General features: G+C 32.6%; 1 protein-coding gene across 1 annotated transcript in view; it reads right to left on the reverse strand.

The window, feature by feature from the left end:
- Positions 1-18,155, reverse strand: part of LOC128989706 (zwei Ig domain protein zig-8-like) — a 56,174-nt gene extending 38,019 nt beyond the window's left edge. The window contains exon 1 of the mRNA XM_054411710.1: positions 17,907-18,155. Within this exon, the coding sequence (XP_054267685.1) occupies positions 17,907-17,958 (52 nt within the window). The 5' untranslated portion in view covers positions 17,959-18,155. The remainder of the gene's footprint in view (positions 1-17,906) is intronic.
- Between the last annotated feature and the right edge of the window lie 2,007 nt (positions 18,156-20,162).

The raw sequence follows: 20,162 nt of genomic DNA on the forward strand, positions 1-20,162 counted from the left end.
ATCCTAGGTAGCCTAAATAAGTTTTCACAGTCTGAGTTAACAAAAACATACTACTATCAAGTTAAGTAATGCAGTTCGATTTCGTTTCTAAATTAAATGGTAGGAGTGAAACAATTTTTAATGCATTTTCAAAGCACCAACATAGTCTCTTTTGCATACTGACCCCGTTGCAAGGCACGGGTATAGCTGCTCGTTTAACTAGATGAATAAAGCACAGTACTGCAATAACCTACATGTTAATTAATTTGTATTTTGTGTGTTTCACTGTTGAGTATGATTCTGCATTTCAGTTAAATAATTGTCGGTTTTAGTGAATTCGTGTAAGCCTTACAAGTCTCCGATTGGGTCTAGTGACACGACAGTGTATTTAAAAGTATCTTATCATTGTACGTTTGCAGTTGTGTAAGTTTACAGGAAGGGTGTATACTTGGAATATATATGTAACCACGTTTTATTTGTATTAAATATTAGCGCTAATTGTTGTTAACGGAATAAAGAAAAACCATATCAGGGTATGTTATGTTGGCATATCTATGTATCAACATAGATTAATGAAACTTTACTAGTTAAGTTAGTTACCTTCTTATCTAATCAACCTTAAGTACCCACTAATGAGAAATTTAAACGCTTTTACGCTCCGTCAACGCTTTACTATATTGATGATCTAACTTTTCTACACGTTATTTTACTAATTTAATATTATGACATAATAAAACGGTCTATTTGTAAACTACTTTTTCTTATAGTACTATTCCGTGTAGAAAAACGCTAACACGTTTTCAAATGCAGAAATATATCATTTAAAGCTATACGAAACAACCAATTTTGAAACAATATTTAACCTCTGTACTTTCGGCAGACACTTTCTATTGGAACATAACCTAAAATGTAGTAGTAACAGAAAACTACGAACTAACCCAACAATAAACCATCTGATACCGAGTGCTGCTACAGGTGAAATCTTTACATTGTGATGCCAGCCGATTGCCCTAGGGGCTTGCTAACATTCTACAAGTATTTGCCGGAAAGACAATCCTCAGAATTAATTTATTTGTTAGTGTGTTGCTTAGAAAGTATGGGTGTTGTAAAATATCTATGAGAGATTACTTTTATTCAAATTGGAGAAAAATTAACCTAGTTACATAGGGATGGTTTTATTTCAAAAATCACCTACACAATGAAAAAAAAAACTAAGCACATAACGCTAATTTTTGCCAACGTAATATAAAACATATCAGGGTTGTTACATGGATTGATTGCACTTACTAGTTAAGTTACCTTCTTATTTAATCAACCTTAAAGGCCAACTAATGAGAAAGTTAATCGCGTTTACGTCTGTCAACGCTTTAGTGTTGATGATCTCCCTTTCCTACAAGCTATTTTACTAGATTAATATTATGGCAGAATAAAAAGGTCAATTTGTAAACTACTTCAGAATTTATTTTGTGTTAAGGTAGGTACACAATTGAAAGTTTACAACAAAAAATAGAAGACAAAAATCCAAAACCACAGTAGTCAAGCTTAACGTTAATGAGCACTAAATCAAGCTCCAGATTTCATAAAAGGGATTGTAAGTCTGTGCGCACTTTCCAAAATGAAAATTTCAGAAATAAAGATACACTTACACATAGCATATTAAAAATACACAATATACAAAATATTAAATTTTACACAAAGGAATTATGACCCATGATGCTGCGTGGTCTATATTTGAACTTGGTCCGGGCTAGCGGCTATTACAATACCATTACCTTCACAGAACATATCGCCTTATGAGTCAGAGTACACTGTGATAAGAAAGTAATAATATTTATTTTCTTTTGTTGCGCAGAAAAAATACTCGATTACCTCAAAAATGTATCTTTGTTGAACTGGGAACATCATCTGTTCACCAAATTTTAATTTAAAAAACTTATATTGAAATTCTAAAAGATACTTATGTTTCTACTCCAAAACCATTGAATACACCTATTAAACATTATTAGTCTACAAAAGCTACGTATCACCGTTTGTATTTTAATATAAATACTGTGTGACTGAATATATTGAAATTGCAGTAAATTCTCTTGTTACAGCTTTGGTGAAAAATAAGATATTTTAATTGGTCAGGACCACAATATTGAAAAAGTACAATTATAAAGGACAAGGTGCGATTTTTTTTGACCAATTATTACACTTAGTTTACTACAAATTATATTAATTTACTATTGGGGCTAATGATTGCCGGGAACAATTACAATCGGGCATTCTCTGACTTCTTAGTTCCGTCTAACTACAAAAGTGTCCCTCTAAATTCCAATATTCAAACATATTATTATGTACCTAGTTAAACTTTTATTTTAAAGACAAAAAAACTAGCGTGACTGGAATGAAACATTTCATTGTTCAAAGTAAACACTTTAAGTCTTGGCGATGCATTAAAATTCCACGAAATTACAAATAATTCTTACACAATTTGAGTTAATTTTTTAAAATTTTTCTAGTAGATAACATTATTTGAAAAATGTACACCTTTCTATTATACGACAATCAAACAATTAATTACTCGTGCGAAATACAATTATAAGAAGTTCACACCTTTATACAGTAAACAGCAAATACTGTCTTGGTCAAAATGAGACCTCGACTAATGAGAAAGTCTAACAAGAAGGAATATATGGAATAGTCCACATTACATAGCAGAAACATAGGGGTGAAAATAGCCTCATTGTGTCGGCGCTTGGGATGTGTACATAGAGACAATAAGCTTAGACTAGTTTATCTCAATGGGTTTAACTGCTGTTCTGCAGGAAGGTCTTGTGCCTAATGTAGTCTGTAAAGGAGTCAAAACAAAGCACGTACTGTCTACATATTCTTGGAAGTTAATGTCATTGTGTAAAACATATGGCGAGGTGATATACAGCATATAATAGTTTTTTTTTTTTTTTTTTTTTTTTTTTTTTTTACTATGACAAAGTAGTCTTATTGTAGGTAAATGAAGTACCTCGCTTATTGAAAGTTCTTCAGCCGAAGTCGAGTGGATATTATTTTCGTGTTCAGTTGTGGCACACAAACTAACAATATGTAGGGTGGTTCACGTAAGGTGTCTCAAGTTGATTTTAGTCAAATCTTTGGTCCTACAATCATGAAATAAAATTATTCCCCACTAATTTAACCTCAAGGAATAACGTTAACATGTGTTTGACGTCTTTTTACAGGGTGTTACAGGGTGTTACTTGAATACAGGGTGTTCAAAAACCAGAAGGACACTAAATGAAATCTTGGAAATATAAAATACAAACATAGACTAGAAAAGAAATATTTTGGTGAAAACATAACTAAATTATCTTTAGTCGTTTCAAAATGGTGGCCACTTTTTTATAAAGGTTTGGTTTTTACGGAATAACCTGTATTTTTCTTGCAGAGATCTTTACCCTGATACACATATCGCATTCCTTATAAGCTAATCTTTATTCTGGTATCCTAAAGTATAATATTATCTTTTTTTTAAGATAATATTATACAAAAAGATAATATTATACAACTTCTTATAATTGTTTTCAAAAATTTTGAAAGAAATTTGTTTTCGAAAATATTTACATATAAACTCAAACATTTCAATTAGCATCGTATGTCGAACAGCACATCATTTTATAGGTCTTGCTATTCCAAGCAACTTTCAAATTTAAACCATACCCATACATTTTTTAGTTTTTGAGTTATCAACAAATAACAGGCTTTCCTTCTTTAAAACGCATGTTAATTGTTAACACAGGCCACAGTAATAGGGCTCTATTTAGCAACAAACGAACAGCTGATTTAAAAATATCTGGTGATATCTAAAACTGCATTTTTACCACAATGTAGAGGCATGTTAACATTAAGGAATTTATTATTATTTTGAATTATTAGCATATTATGATCATTTATTAGATTTTTATTTGATACAAATTTATTATCAACACTTATCATCCGTTAAAATCTTCATTAGAGACGTCAGGTATCATCTGTTAAACTCTTCAGCAGAGATGTAATTTATCATCTATAAACTCTTCAGTAGATGTACTATTTATCATCTGTTAAACTCTTCAGTAGAAAGGTCATTTATCATCTGTTAAAATCTTCTTTGAGATGTCAGTTATCATCTGTTAAACTCTTCAGTAGGGATGTAAGTTATCAAAGATTAAAATCTTCAATAGAGATGCCATTTATCATCTGTTAAACTCTTCAGTAGAGAGGCCATTTATCATCTGTCAATCTCTTCAGTAGAGATGATATTTTGTATATCACCAGCTATTGAACTGTTCTGTACAGATAGCAGGTATCAGCTGTTGAATTGTTCTGTACAGCTGGCATGTATCAGCAGTTGAATTGTTTTGTACAACTGATAGGTATCAGCAGTTGAATTGTTTTGTACAACTGATAGGTATCAGCAGTTGAATTGTTCTCTACAGCTGGCAGGTATCAGCTGTTGAATTGTTCTGCACAGCTGGCAGGCATTAGCTGTTGAATTGTTCTGTACAGGTAACATTTATCAGCAGTTGAATTGTTCTGTACAACTGATAGGTATCAGCAGTTGAATTGTTCTGTACAGCTGGCAGGTATCAGCTGTTGAATTGTTCTGTACAGCTGGCAGGTATCAGCTGTTGAATTGTTCTGTACAGGTAACATTTATCAGCAGTTGAATTGTTCTGTACAGCTGGCAGGTATCAGCTGTTGAATTGTTCTGTACAGGTAACATTTATCAGCAGTTGAATTGTTCTGTACAGCTGGCAGGTATCAGCTGTTGAATTGTTCTGCACAGCTGGCAGGCATTAGCTGTTGAATTGTTCTGTACAGGTAACATTTATCAGCAGTTGAATTGTTCTGTACAACTGATAGGTATCAGCAGTTGAATTGTTCTGTACAACTGATAGGTATCAGCTGTTGAATTGTTCTGTACAGCTGGCAGGTATCAGCTGTTGAATTGTTCTGTACAGCTGGCAGGCATTAGCTGTTGAATTGTTCTGTACAGGTAACATTTATCAGCAGTTGAATTGTTCTGTACAACTGATAGGTATCAGCAGTTGAATTGTTCTGTACAGCTGGCAGGTATCAGCTGTTGAATTGTTCTGTACAGCTGGCAGGTATCAGCTGTTGAATTGTTCTGTACAGCTGGCAGGCATTAGCTGTTGAATTGTTCTGTACAGGTAACATTTATCAGCAGTTGAATTGTTCTGTACAACTGATAGGTATCAGCAGTTGAATTGTTCTGTACAGGTAACATTTATCAGCAGTTGAATTGTTCTGTACAACTGATAGGTATCAGCAGTTGAATTGTTCTGTACAGCTGGCAGGTATCAGCTGTTGAATTGTTCTGTACAGCTGGCAGGTATCAGCTGTTGAATTGTTCTGTACAGCTGGCAGGCATTAGCTGTTGAATTGTTCTGTACAGGTAACATTTATCAGCAGTTGAATTGTTCTGTACAACTGATAGGTATCAGCAGTTGAATTGTTCTGTACAGCTGGCAGGTATCAGCTGTTGAATTGTTCTGTACAGCTGGCAGGTATCAGCTGTTGAATTGTTCTGTACAGCTGGCAGGTATCAGTTGTTTAAGGAGCGAGTCACTGTGCTATTCTAAGCGACACATTCTCTCCCTCCCGATAAACTGTGGCAACATCAGCATTCACATTTGGCACAAGTCTCTATTGGCGTGACGGATCCTGCTTAGGTGATAACTGGAGGTGAGAAATAGATTCTGGAACTGTTTTGGTTAAAATAAACTAGTGTAGAGAATCGGTCAGCTAACGAAGGTTTTGAATTATAAATTGGTCTAAAACTTCCTATTCATATGCTCGCAGGGAGCTATAATTCGGGATATAAGGTATCTTGCGTCCAATGTTATTGTTACATATTGACTAGAATTATATTCCAGATAACACGCCATGATACCAACTAATACCGGGAAACATTTTTTTATGAACCTGTTAAGCTACTTAAACGTGCAATGTTGTTTAAGTAGTTTACTAACAGGTTCAGTTGTCGAGTGTTGCCATTAAATAACATAATGGTGTCGTCAACATAACGACTGTAAAGCTTAATCCTGTGTATGTATTTATTGGAATCGGAAAAAAATATTTCTATGTGGTTCAGATAAATATCTGAACGTATTCCAGATAACGGAGAAACCGTAGCGAGACCATCTGGTTGAGAGTAGAACTTAGCATTGAAAGAAAAATAGTTTTCTTTTAAAACATCGGTTAGCAATGACATAATGTCGTCAGCAGATTCTGATAACATTGTTTGACTATGTTGGATGTTGTATAACTATTTCCAGTACTTTATCAATAAGGACATTTGTATATAGGTTTAACTACATCGAAATATGCTAGCGTATGGTGCATTTGAATATTTAATTCTTTGGTATTATTAATGAACTTGTAGGAATTCATTTGGAAGAATATTTTGTAACACGTGTTTAGTAATCGTGAACCCATTGAAGTAGATATACGTTTTAGTTTGATGACATTTTAATCTACATCCAGCAATCATAATGAGATTAACAATATCTTGTCTTTTGAAGATCGCAAACCAAGAACTTTGCTAATACCGAAACTATTAAAGTGAATCTAAATCAATTGAATTTTTATTTGCTGTCATACAAATCTGGTAAATTTTCAGGCCAGAAGTATCGTACTCTTTAATTTTACACCTGCAACGCCTCATATTCGTTAGAAACCATGCATATTCAAGATAACATGAATTTATCAATTTTCAAAGCATAAACTTTTGTGCATGAAAACCAAACACAGACAGTACAGATGATGTAATGCCATAAACACATGATAATGTTATGATATCTCTCAAAAGAAGTTCTCTGTAGGTAAACAGGGGGGAAATGTTTCATTTGGTTTTCAATCAAATGGAAAAGTAAGATTTTTACATCTTTTGTGGTATGAATATAATAAGAACTTCCAAGAGCTCAGGTTTACTTTGTCTCAAGGAAAATGGTGGATAAATTAGAGCCAAGAGTAATTAAGCGTTAGCGAGAAATGTAGGGAAGATTATATTTCGTGGTCCTAATATTTTATTATCCAAGGGTTACTAAATTAGTTTGAGTTCACGCATTTCACCCTAAGTTTGTAAATTAAAAGCTATTTATTATTTGAAATGTAAGTTAAAATAATTTATAACATGTAAATGATAATACAGTGGAACCTTGATAACAAGACCCTCGATAACAAGTCACCCTTGATTACCAGTGTCATTTTCAAACTCCCTAGAATTTATTTTACCCTTTAATTACATGTTATTGCAAACCTCGATAACAAGCCAACCTTGATAACAAGTCTTACTTGATGATCCCCATGAGAGTCTTGTTATCAAGGTTCTACTGTAGGTTATATTATTTTGTCAATGTGTACGATTTGCAGTAGATAGGATTACAACTTCAGTTACTATCAAACTTATTGTTAAGATTTGGAAAGAATCAATTCAATCCGTTCTTTTACTATGTGTTTGATACAAAAGGAAAACTGTATGAAAGTAGAGATAAAACTACCAATAATTTCCAAATAAAGACTAATTTATTTTTATTTTCGATCTGGATGATCAGGTTCGATTCATGACATATTTACAGGAAAATTAGGTTAGACTGTTTCACCTTGATAGAGTTTTTAATTACCATTTAGTGCAAAATGTCACTGGCATAGACACAAAAACATTTATATTTCATTCATTTAAATCCCAATCAATGATTTCTATGAATAATTTGATTCATGAAATGTCCAAACCTTTGTCTTCAAATAAATGGCCGTTTTTATGAGTCGTTAAACGTGTTAAAGTTTACGCAGAGCAGTTAAAACATGTAATCGTTCATGTGCTGCTAGACTCATCGTAAACATTCTGTCGACACTTTCTGTTTACTTAGACTCTTGTCTCCATATGTTACTGCCCATCGTGTCGTTATTATTGTTATATTTATGTTTGTGCTACTTTCATGGTTGTATTTTGCATGTTGGTGTAATTGTCGTTATTGTTCATTAAACGATTGTCCAATTAGAGTTCTCAAATAGAGACAAAATTATTTTCACCTTAGATACGTTTATTTTGTAATTTCTCCCTCTATGCATACATAGGTTAAGCAGAAAGTATTGTTTTCATGAACATTTTAGCTTTGGGTAGTAATATCTGTTTAAGCCCCCTTAACAGTTTCTAAATTCCGATTTTTCGTTAGTCTATGGAATTTAATGGGAAAATCACTATTATAAATATAAAATTCCAAAAACTAACATACACACATCCTTCACATCGAAAACAACTTTATTGAGTTCAGGGGGATCCAAAACAAATATATTCCGCCTAGAGCTTAAACGACGTGCTTTTGACGAAAACAATATTTTCTCGATATCGTACCATGTATAGGTGGAGAAAGTTAAAAGCAGAAACTAATTGGTGGTTGGAGAGATTTTAACTTTGGTATCTACGATAAGGGTCGCGAGTTCAAACCTTAAGCCATATAAGCAGCAAATTTTTCTTGCTTTAAGAAAGTTTAGTAACTATTTTGGATAATGCAAAACGTGTTTTCTTAAATTGGCTTAATGCACGCTTTGATGTTATTACTTTTGTGTACTGTATTTTATCGAAGAACTTGATATAAAAACATACATGCGTAAAAATCTATGTTCAGTTATGAAATTACGTGTTTTTTATCATTACTTGTAAGTTAGAGCGTTATTTTTTGCCATAAATATGCAAAGGGAATTACAATTGCAAACTAACTCTTATAGATTTAGTGTTCCTTCACAAGACTCTTTTGCGAAGAATCAATAAGCATAAACAATAAAATGTCCCATTTTTGCAGAAAAATAAGGAAATTATATTCTTGTAAGCCTTATATAGACTTTTTAATTAAAATTGTTACCACAAATTCAATTCAAAGAGCTAAAATGAGATGGTTCATTTTATAAATGTTATGGTTCAATCGTGCTATTTTTTATTGTTTTGTTTAAAACAGTGTAATATAATGTTACGGAGAAAAGGAAGGGGCTAAACTTCTCAGGGTGTAAGGGAGGTTATAGCCTTATCAGTAATATAGACCACATTTGCATATCAGTCGATGTTCACAGTCGTCAGCCTTCTAGACGTTGTGTAGCCGTGACTGAAGAATACTACACTACTCACTAGAAAGCACAACGTTGAACGTTGAAACAACTAATGTTAACGTTTTTTACCATGTGTTAACATTTAACATGGTGACGTTTTCCCAACCAGATAAGGATAATGATATGTTTCCCAATCAGTTATGTAGGTTTACAATTTAAGCATAAGAAAAGAATCAGGGTTTACATCAGCATACGTTGTCGATCAATCAAATAACGCTCTAAAGTGGTTACGCAATTGATATGCTGATTATCTCTTCTTCATGTCGATGGACAAATATTCAAAGGCAATTCTAACTTGTTGAAAAGTTGTATTTCTTCATTGATCTTACTACCAGCATGTAAAGAGCGGTGTAAAGAAGTCCTATGCCATTGTTCACGATAGCTATATATAACGCCAATGTAGAATGCTGCAATAAAATTGTTGATAGTTGCAGGAAAATGAGAAAGTAGTTGTAAAAATGTCAGAAAGCAATTGAAATGTCAAAGGACGGGATGGATTTATAGTCTTTATGTAGTGGACAATTTGCTAGGGAATGTTGCTAGGAATAGACTTCAACAACAAAGACTGGAGAAGAAAGTAATTTAAAAGTCCATGCGGGCTATCTCATGAAACCTGAAACACCATTGTATAGCAGATAATAATACACGTAATCAGTAAATTCATTCGAAAAAATGAATAGTATTATTAGGACATACAGTACAAGATTTGACAGCGTCATAATCAAAGCGTTCAAAACTTGTTGAAGCAAATTTGTTGATTAGAACCAATTCAAATATTAGTTCTAGGAAACTAAGCTAAAAAAAGACTTTGATGATGTACTTTGATTAGATTAGGCCATGTACAAGACCAAAATTTCGCATTAAATGTTACTATAAACGCGTTAACATTTTATTTTCTCGTCAAATTATATTTCAATCCCATACTATATTAAACATAGCCTATACAGTGATTTAACTTGTATACACTATGTATGATGAAAAATACGTTTATTAATTTATAATAGCTAAATATTCTAATGTTCTTATTTGTTATACTCAAGTTTTCTGACAATGTTTACTTGAATCGCTTTTAAAAACTCTGAATATATCATATAATTTGAACAATTTATTACATTAAATTTAAATTACATTCCTGTTGCGAATTTATACAGTTTTGTCTTTAACAATAGGAGTATAAGTTTATTAATTTTAAAATATAAATTCAATTGATTAGATAAGCTGTAAAACATATTAAAAATTAGGGTAATATTCCTAAAAACCTTCCAGCTGGTGGATATATATTTCGGTTACATCTTTATTCGAAGATTAACTTATCAAATCCATACTCCAGGTTGAAACAAGATCGTGGTTCAAACTCCCTCGTGGAAAGTGAAGCCATAAATTCACTTATCGACCATAAATCCTGTAGCTGGTAACCCATCTTGAATAACACCCTACAATTAGTCTCAACTTGTTGGTCGGTCCTGCGGGTATATCCTAGACACACCTGGAATTCGACCTCAGTCTTAAACAAACAATAACAGCTGATTAAACCTAATAACACTGCATTTAAAATAGTTAGTAAAAATGTCTTAACAATGAAAGTTTTCTGTAGTATAAAGTAGAAATAATCAGTTATTCAAATCTAAGTTAAGCTATTCTTTTTAAATAAAAATGAAATGAACCTTCTTAAATATAAATAGGTTAGTTTTACGTATTTTCACCTGTCTTTTAGATCCTCTTTAGATGTTGGAAATAATTTAAACTACTTAAATACCAAATATGTAAAAGCATTTAAAAATATAAGGTCAATCCGAAAATATATAATAATAGTTATAAAATTATTGACAATCACGCGCACTACCTATAGTGATGAGTTCTGGACTAAATCCTTGCGTGGGAAGTACGTCAAAATGTGGCGTAAAAATTTTTCAAATTGTTAAAAATTGTTTAATTTAATTTCACGTAAAATATTTTCAAAGCATACTTTAATGATTAAAACTAACTCATTTGCCATATTTCCCGGTTTAATTATTTTGTATTTGGGGTAAAGTTTTTATGTTTATAGACAATATAAGTGTTTGGATAATATAAAATCAGTTCTCTCCTCGGAAGGCCCCAATGTGGGTGACGCTCAAGTTATTTCAGTGTTGTCTCTGAATGTGTGGCGCCTCAAGCAGGATTTACACACTCTCTCTCTCTCTCTCTCTAACACAAGAAAGTGTTAATCTCTGTCTCTCTCTAACACGTGGCAATATCGTTATGTCTCCACAGCTTCTTCGTCCTTTGATCTAGACTCAATTAAAAGATCCGTGACAAAATAAATATTGTTGATAACCTTGATAAAGAATATTCTAAATTATCAGTTGAGTGTTTTACTTTTGAATATAGTTATACCCCTGAAATATATACAATGCATTTCATTTTTAAGTTCTATCCAGTTTTAGAATAAAGAAATAACGTAGTTAACTTAAACTGAACAGTGTTCTTTGGTTAAAAATCTGTTCTTTTTTAAAAAATTTCATCATTTCAAACTTAAAGGGCAAACTATTGATTTATGTCTCCAAGATTGGTACAATGATTTCAATACAGCCTACGTACTTTTAATCTCTGACGACCTTACAAGTTTAGAAATTGGTCGATAATGCTCCAAAGCTTTAATTTAATAAAAAATACTGCGTTTATGTCGTATTAGCTATACTGCACGTCGCAAACTAAAGCACCTTTTATGTCACATAAACTATCATATTATAAAATACCCTCGCCGCAGCAAAATGCAGACTAAGCGAATTTCCATTTACCTGGCTGGATTTCTACTAAAATATTTCAACTTCATTTAAAAAATAGTTGTTTAGCCTCCGGATTACTGTATTATACTTCAAATGGTTTACAATACCTGCATATAGTAATCCTTTGTTGCTGATTTTGGCAACTACTTTCGGTTCTTCTGAACCATCTTCAGGCCTCAAGGTGTCAAGTAATAACTTCATTCGAAGGTCGTTAACAAACAGAATTAAATAAATAAAACATACAAAACACGATAACACTTTACCTCAGCCTGGTCACGATCGATTGTCAATGTCTCTTCGTGTTTTTCGTGTTTTTTGTAATGTGTGTCCGTTCCGTTTTATCGTATTTTGTATATGTTTTATTTATTGGACTTCTTTGTTAACGACCTTCGAATGAAGTGATTACTTGACACCTTGAGGCCTGAAGATGGTTCAGAAGAACCGTAACTAGTTGCCAAAATCAGCAACAAAGGATTACTATATGCAGGTATTGTAAACCATTGTAAGTAAAATATTCCCTAAGAATTGTCATATTTATTTCCTATTTAATTACATTAATTTTAGTGAGTACCCTAGGTTTGCTGCTACAGGGAATACATTGAGATGTGTTGTTTTATTGCAATGTCGATAGCTTAGTATTAAATAAACTAAATTTCCAAATTTGGTTTAAATATATCCATAAACAAGCAAACTACAACAGTTTATTTATTCTCCATATGAATAACATTAGAATTTTAAATTTACAAATTTTAAATTAATCTCCGTAACCGTTAGGCATAAAACAACGCTTCAATATAAAAAATTTATTTCTTTTTTTAAGCTCTACAAAACTCTCTCTTCTGACTCTAATAAACCATCAGATGGATACTTGAACCATTTTAAATTCAATTAAAAACATTATGCCGAAGAGGTTCAAGTAACTATTTTAAGCATCAATGGAAAATAAATTATACAAATTAACACAGTCAACCACGTATAAGGCTTCTAAACTCTTTGTTTTCCATAAGTTTATAATATAACCGTTGTTATTTGTCTTTGAATTTTGGATTTTTATTAAAATCAAATCACAAATCGATATCCTTTACAATTTAAAACGAAAAAAGGTAAAACAATTTAAAAGAAAAACTACAAGTATATTTGATTTTGAGAAAATGAAATGTGAAGGACACTGGATTACACAATGATTCAATTATCATTTGATTAGGGTCAAATGGTAAATAAACTTCACCAATAAATTATACTATAAACGTCTTAAGGGTTGAAAGTAGAAGCACTCCACCTAAGCTCTTTGCCAGTAACTCTGAGTTATAACCTTCGTAACAGGTGTCCTAGTTTACCTCCAAATAAATCAACTTACTTGCTTTTCTTATCTACATAGTATTACTGTTCTGCTTTCAGAATGATTTATAGCTAGACAAACAAGCTCAATGAATACATTACTCAAGATTCTATAAATTGGGTCTTTTCAAAATGTTAATCTATTCTTGTTTGTTTAGGTGGTGTGAACGAGGTCTGTCAATGAGATTAAGTCAATGAGTCATTGAATAAAGAGTATTTTGTTATGCTTCTAGGATTAAAACACACACAAATTTAGCGGAAGTGTTTTCAAAGTTTAGTTAGTAGCTAAAGCATTACCATTTCATTGCAAGCTGTCTTTACACAGTCTTAGTATATAATCTTTATTTGACCATTTCATGTATCATAGCTTGCATTTTTCTTTTATTGTTCTATATTGATTTGTTATTTTGTATACATTTAAGAAACATATAGTTTATTAGAAAAGTCGCAGAGCGGTTTAATATTATGTTATTCCAAAACAATATAAATTGCCTAATTCTATTAACTCATAAAAATTTTATTGTTTTAAAGAACTGTTATATTGTTTTCTCATAAGGGAGATGACCCACGAGAAGTAAAAGGAAAGTCTCAAATATAACCATAGTTTGATATGGACATCAAATAAAAAGTGCTAAAAGATTAGTAGAAAATTATGCTGCAACCCCGACTTAAAAAAGTTGATTCACTCCAAAATGGTGGTCTTTTAAAGTTTTTCCTAAGTTACGAAAGCCATTAGGTACTTACAGTTACAAAATGTATTCAAATTTATACACTATTGGTACAATAATTATAAACACAGTAATCATACACTTGCCCGGGGAGTTTCCGGAGAATCCCATCATTGTCAATTTTTGTTGTACTATTTATTTCCTATTTCAACAGTTTCAGTGGTTTATAATTTAAGAGAAACTGGAAAACACCGCAATTTTAGACAAAAGGAACCTGTTGAGGTCGGGTTCACGGCCAAGTAAGAACCAATTAATAAGTTTTGTAATAGTCTGCCAAGATTTATAGTATTCAATTGATTTTGGTTACTGATAAGCAATTGCATTTATCATAACTTAGTTAACTTACGGCATAAACACAATATTACTTTGCATGGTTAATGTGGTTATACCTCTATGAGTAGTGCGATCAGTTTATTGAGTAATAAACACTATGTACCTTGATATAATAATCAAGTACAATAATTGATTACAACAGCTATAAACTTAACTGAAACTCTTAAGCGGGAGAGAACTTTACTAACTATTGTTGTTTACTGCTCGTATTGTTTATAGTTTAATATGCATCAAAAACAATTCAACTTGACGTTTAGACATTTCAATCAAGTGAAACTATACAATCATACTAAGGGATTCTCTGCTGTTTATTATGTTTAGGTGTGGTCTAACAAAAAAACCCGAATGTAAAAAGAAAAAATCTGTGATCATCTATAATGTTAATGACCGCTATAACCTGAAATGCAATCCAAATTGTTGTCTTATTTAGTTACTCATCATGACTGAAAGCGTGATTCAGCTCCGCAACATTTTTATTCTCATGTTCGACCCGTCTTCAATCACACGTTTATTTCGAAATCAATAAATTGTTCTCTTTCAAAACTCTGACTGAAATCCCGATTACACTTATTTATTTATTTCTCTTTAGATTGAAAACGCTTTATTCAGTAATATTTGCCAATAAAGCTTAATATTTTCTTTCCATTTTTATTTACAAGTTATATAGAAATATAGATTCTTTAAAATATGAGAACAAAGTATACCCTCACCGCAGCAAACCTGCAGACTAAGCGAATCTCAATTTACCTGGCTGGATTTCTACTAAAATATTCCCTAAAAATTTTCAGATTTATTTCCTATTAAATTAAAATTAATTTTAATGAATAGCCTACATAGTTTTGTTTCTACAGAAAAGGTTTGTTTTTTTATCGAAATGTTTATAGCTTAGTATGACATTTACACAAAATTGCCAAATTTGATTCATAAAATATGTTCATAAAACAAACTACAACAGTTTATTAATTCTTCATAAGAATAACAAGGGAATTTTAAATATAAAGTTGTTTTTAATTACCTCCGTAACTGTTTGGCATACAGTATAACAACGCTTCTTATACAAAACTATTTCTTTTTTTAAACTCTTCAAAATGTTCTGGAAATAAATTTTAAAATTTTATCATTTTATAGTCAAAAATGAGAATACCCAATTTTTTCCATAAAACCCCCCATAAGCCGCCGTTCCCATAGTCCGATCATGCTTGTTTTTGATAGAACAAACGCAGGTTTACACATTTGTACAAAATTTCATCAAAATCGGATCATTTTTGTTCGAGTTATCACACTAACGAATACAGGGCGACAAAAAGTCTGGAAATGACTTAATATCTTATAAACTAAATCCATTAGAAAATTCAAACCTTTCCCATCAACTTACATGTACGAAAACTACTTTTTCCAAGCATTAACATTTTTTACCTCTACCAGGGGACGACCCATGAGGAGTAGGTACATAATCTTTAATGTAATCATAGGTTGATATGCACCTCATTTTAAAGGGTTAGTCAAGTGGAGTTCATTGCTGGAAACCACGTCTCAAAAGGTTCATCCGTTACAAAATGGCGGCTGTCCAAAGTGCTTGTGGAACATACCTGCACAGGCCTTTGTATTGGTAAATACTGGTATTCGACAATAGCTTGAGAGCTGAAATTGTATTTTAAAGTCAACTAGCTCATATACTAATATTATCCAATCTTTAAAACAAATTTAACCGGGTTTCAGATTTCCCGGCTAATGATGACTACGAGGATGTAGTAACACTTCGGCCCAGTAACATTTCGGCCAAACTCAAATTTCTTAGAAAAACAGTATCACTTCGTCCCACTCGCTTTTACAGATGATTAAATAAGCTAATGGAGTAACATTTCGGCCCGACGAAAAATTGACAAGGGTTGAGGAACGCAGTTCAGGTAGTAAGAGGTACATGACCTGTATACTTTGCAACCACCCTCTGGTGGAATGTCGCCCAACCGTCACCCCTTGCATCCACTGACCTCACATGACGGAGAATCGGTGGAATCTTACCTAACCTAACCTAACATAACCTAACCTAACCTAACCTAACCTAACCTAACCTAACCTAACCTAACCTAACCTAACCTGTCAAATATTTTGTTGGGACGAAGTGTTACTAGAGGGCAGGTAGAGAGTTGGACCGTAGGCCACATCTGAGGGTTTCGGGCCGAAATGTTACTGGGCCGAAGTGTTACTTGGGCCGAAGTGATACGACACGACTACGAGTGCAGGTAATATATTCCGCAAGAACTTTGAACTGTCACCATTTTGTAACGGATGAACAATTTTTGACGGGGTTTCCGGCAATGAACTCCACTTGACTAGACCTTTAAAATGATGTGCATATCAAACTATGCTTACGTTAAAGATTATCTACCTACTCTTCATGGGCCGTCGTCCCCTGTTGAAGGTCAAAAAATGGTAATGCTTGCAAAAAGTAGTTTCTATACTTATAAGTTGATGTGAAAGGTTTAAATTTTCTAACGAATTTATTAAAAAGATATTAGGCCGTTTCCAGACTTTTTTGTCACTCTGTATATACATATGTATACGCAGAACACATATTAGAAAACAATTAATTTAGAATTGTGGAAAATTAGAAGAATGTGTTGAAATTCTAAACTATGAGAAAAAGGGCGGAAAAATTGATATAAAAGAAGAACTGCATATCTATCTACACTCAAAAGAACACGGTGACCAAATTCACAATGTAATGCAAAAACAAAATCAAATTCATGAAAAAATCAGACAAATCAAGGAAGAATCTTATACATTCACATGAAATGCACCTGACCATTTAATCAAAATTTACTATGAATTCAAAACATATGTTATTAAGTATATATTAAATTTTTTTACATACTTTTTATAACTAATACTGTGATCATGGCCTTTGTGCCTAAATAATAAATTTCAGAGTACTCTGGTTTTTATTATTTCACTTATTTATTGAAAAAGTAGCCCTAAAAAGTGAACAAAACTATTAAATCATATATAATATAAGAGCAATAAATAATGGTATATTTTCTGTGGTTACACTTATTCATGATCGTTTCACCATTTCAATGAACGGTCAATACATTTTCAATCGAACATTGAAACCCACATCTGTCATGGATGTAGGCCTCTGTATCTCACATACGGACAATAGTGAGAACTAGTGAGCAAACGGTCATCAATTGATGTTACAATCGCTTAAAACCAGATCATCACAATGCACTGTACAAGCGTAGTATCTTTGCTCATCAATTCACTGGGGAAATGATGAGCAAAGTAGTTGGCCAAATACTAGATTTGGTAGACCAGCAGTTTAACGGAGTCTCAGAAATCACATTTTGCACGAAAAAAGTGTCCAACTATTGCATTTAAAAAAGGTTCTGAAACTAACTAAATGTCTTTTAAAATATTGATTGATTTGCCTAATCACCATGATACCACAGGCAGTATCACGCCACTTAAATATACTACCCTATAATTGGCTACACAACAAATTAAAATTAAAATAAACTATTTTATAACATGGACAAAAAATACATAACAAAAATATCGATAAGATTACAAAAAATGGTTATTTGAATGAAACAATGATTTAACACAAACTTACCCAATGTGGAGGAGTAAAACAATAAGAAAACCAAGTTGTAAATCCACATCATAGAGTCGTATCCACCACTTTCCTGGGTATAAATCCACTCAACCACAATCTAGCATCTCTGTCCACCATGATAGACCAGTCCTCAATACACAAATATGCTGTGAAGTTAACACAAAATTATCTCGTAGTAGGTAACTTAAACAATGCCTCTCATCGCGCACGCTCGGCGGACCATCGGTGACTGATTCTTATTATAAACACGCGAACGAGGAGCGACTAGCTGTAGAACATGTGACTGTGTGTGTTTGTGTGAGTGTTCTGGGGGGGGGGGGCAGCAGGGTCAAGACAGGGGTATCCAAAATATCCCAGGGCACTAGTATTGTGGGGTGATTTTCTGTAGATGAACTTCCACAAGGCAGCAATACGATGGTGTGGCAGATGTGACCATCAATAGGGGAGACTGGTGGAGTTGATTGAGTAGTTTCGTAAATAAAGATTATTCGTGGTCTATCTATAATGCTGTGGTTGGAGTGGTTTTAGCGGTATTTGCATAATTTATGTTTTCGGGGATATTTAGCACGTTTTAATAGACAACTAAGAAAATACAAATTTAACAAATAATTATACATACAATCCTTTTTGACAGGTATGTAGAAAACTACGATCGGAAAAATACTGTATTTACCATTCTAATTTTTGCTGTGGTTGAAATTTAAAGTTTGGTCTCGGTAATATCAAATGGCTGCTTACGCACGTTTTTTTTACAGGTACCGGTAAATTATTTATTACGAACACAAAGTTTTCGTGGGTGAAATGAATCATCCTAAAGAACAAAAATGAGTATTGTGAACACTTCCCTATACGATTTTTAACAGAAAAATGTTCTAGGAAGATATTTATATTATTGTCAAGATTCAATCATTTCAGTAGCTAAGAAAAATTCTGTAAACATTTGTCTAAACGTGTACAGTGTTTTTTAAGTCTACGAAAGTGACATTTTCACAAGATCACAAATAACTTACTCGTAAATGTTTACTTTCACTTTAAAAAAGAAATGGAACATGGTTAAAATACGTCAAATCGTGTATATGTCGGTGATCAAACTATTGTACTACACAGGCAACAACCCAAATGTAATTGGATATCATGAAATAAATTATCAAAATTAATAGAGAAGCTTATGACATACATCTTATAATATTTGTACATACGGATCCTTAATTTTAAAATTTTAGTAGTAAACATACTAAAAGTAATCTTTACATGTGAACTGTATTAAAAAAAAAAAAAATTTATCTCCCCTATACAAGTATCTCCTATTGTACCTCCAGCGAAAAGGCTTCAGGCAAAGAGAATTGGAAAAACTTTAATTTAAATTCATATAAATGCAAATTGGTCTAATATTCAATTATGAGCACTTAAATAAATGTATCACCAATGCTTCTATTATTATAATCATATGACATAAGGAAACTGTTGTGTATAACCTTGCAATTTATGTGTTGTTATGGGTTCATAGACAAAACAAAGAATGGGACTGTACATAACAATAATTATAATATTTAAGCCACTTTAAAAACTTGTAAACTGCAATTTCATTGAAAGTATTCAAGTACAGTACGTACACTTGTCTGAAAATTAAACAATTCACAAGGACGAGTGAAGCATGTACCAATACATTAGTCTGGATTAGAGGGCTCGCACAAAACAAAGCGGGAAACATATTGTATAATCTTAACCAAAACCTGTTACCTCTAACCCTGATAGATGATGTGAACCAGGTGGTTGCGTTACCTTCAATTAAATCACACCAAACATCAGTTCTCAGCCGCCTCTCCCACTCTGCACTAGTGTCATCTCTCAACTAGTGCTCGTATGAAAATTGTTTACAATAATGTTACTGGGGTTTACTTGTAAATATTAGAGACCAGTGGGACCTAATACAAATATATTTGATTTGATTTGTGATTCTATGACTTTGGAGTTTCAATATAAGGGATACTTGAGATTCAAGGAAAAGTAATAACTAACAAGCTGCTATACCTGTGCTTTGCAACGGGAAGACAATGTGACCTAGAGATCTATTAAAGTGGTGCTGATGTGTGTTTTAAAATCAATCAATCAATCATTGAGATGGGGACGCCACCTAGGTGTGTATTTTAACCCAAATATGAATGAAGCATGAGTGAAGAATGGTGTGTAGCTAAGAAAGATGACCTGTGTAGCTTTGTTACTGACTAATATCAGCGGTTTCATTAGTCAGGA

The sequence above is a fragment of the Macrosteles quadrilineatus genome, unplaced genomic scaffold (assembly GCF_028750875.1).
Source record: "Macrosteles quadrilineatus isolate MER2022 unplaced genomic scaffold, UCM_ALF_1.0 Scaffold_3__2_contigs__length_128488019, whole genome shotgun sequence".
Lineage (NCBI taxonomy): Eukaryota > Metazoa > Arthropoda > Insecta > Hemiptera > Cicadellidae > Macrosteles > Macrosteles quadrilineatus.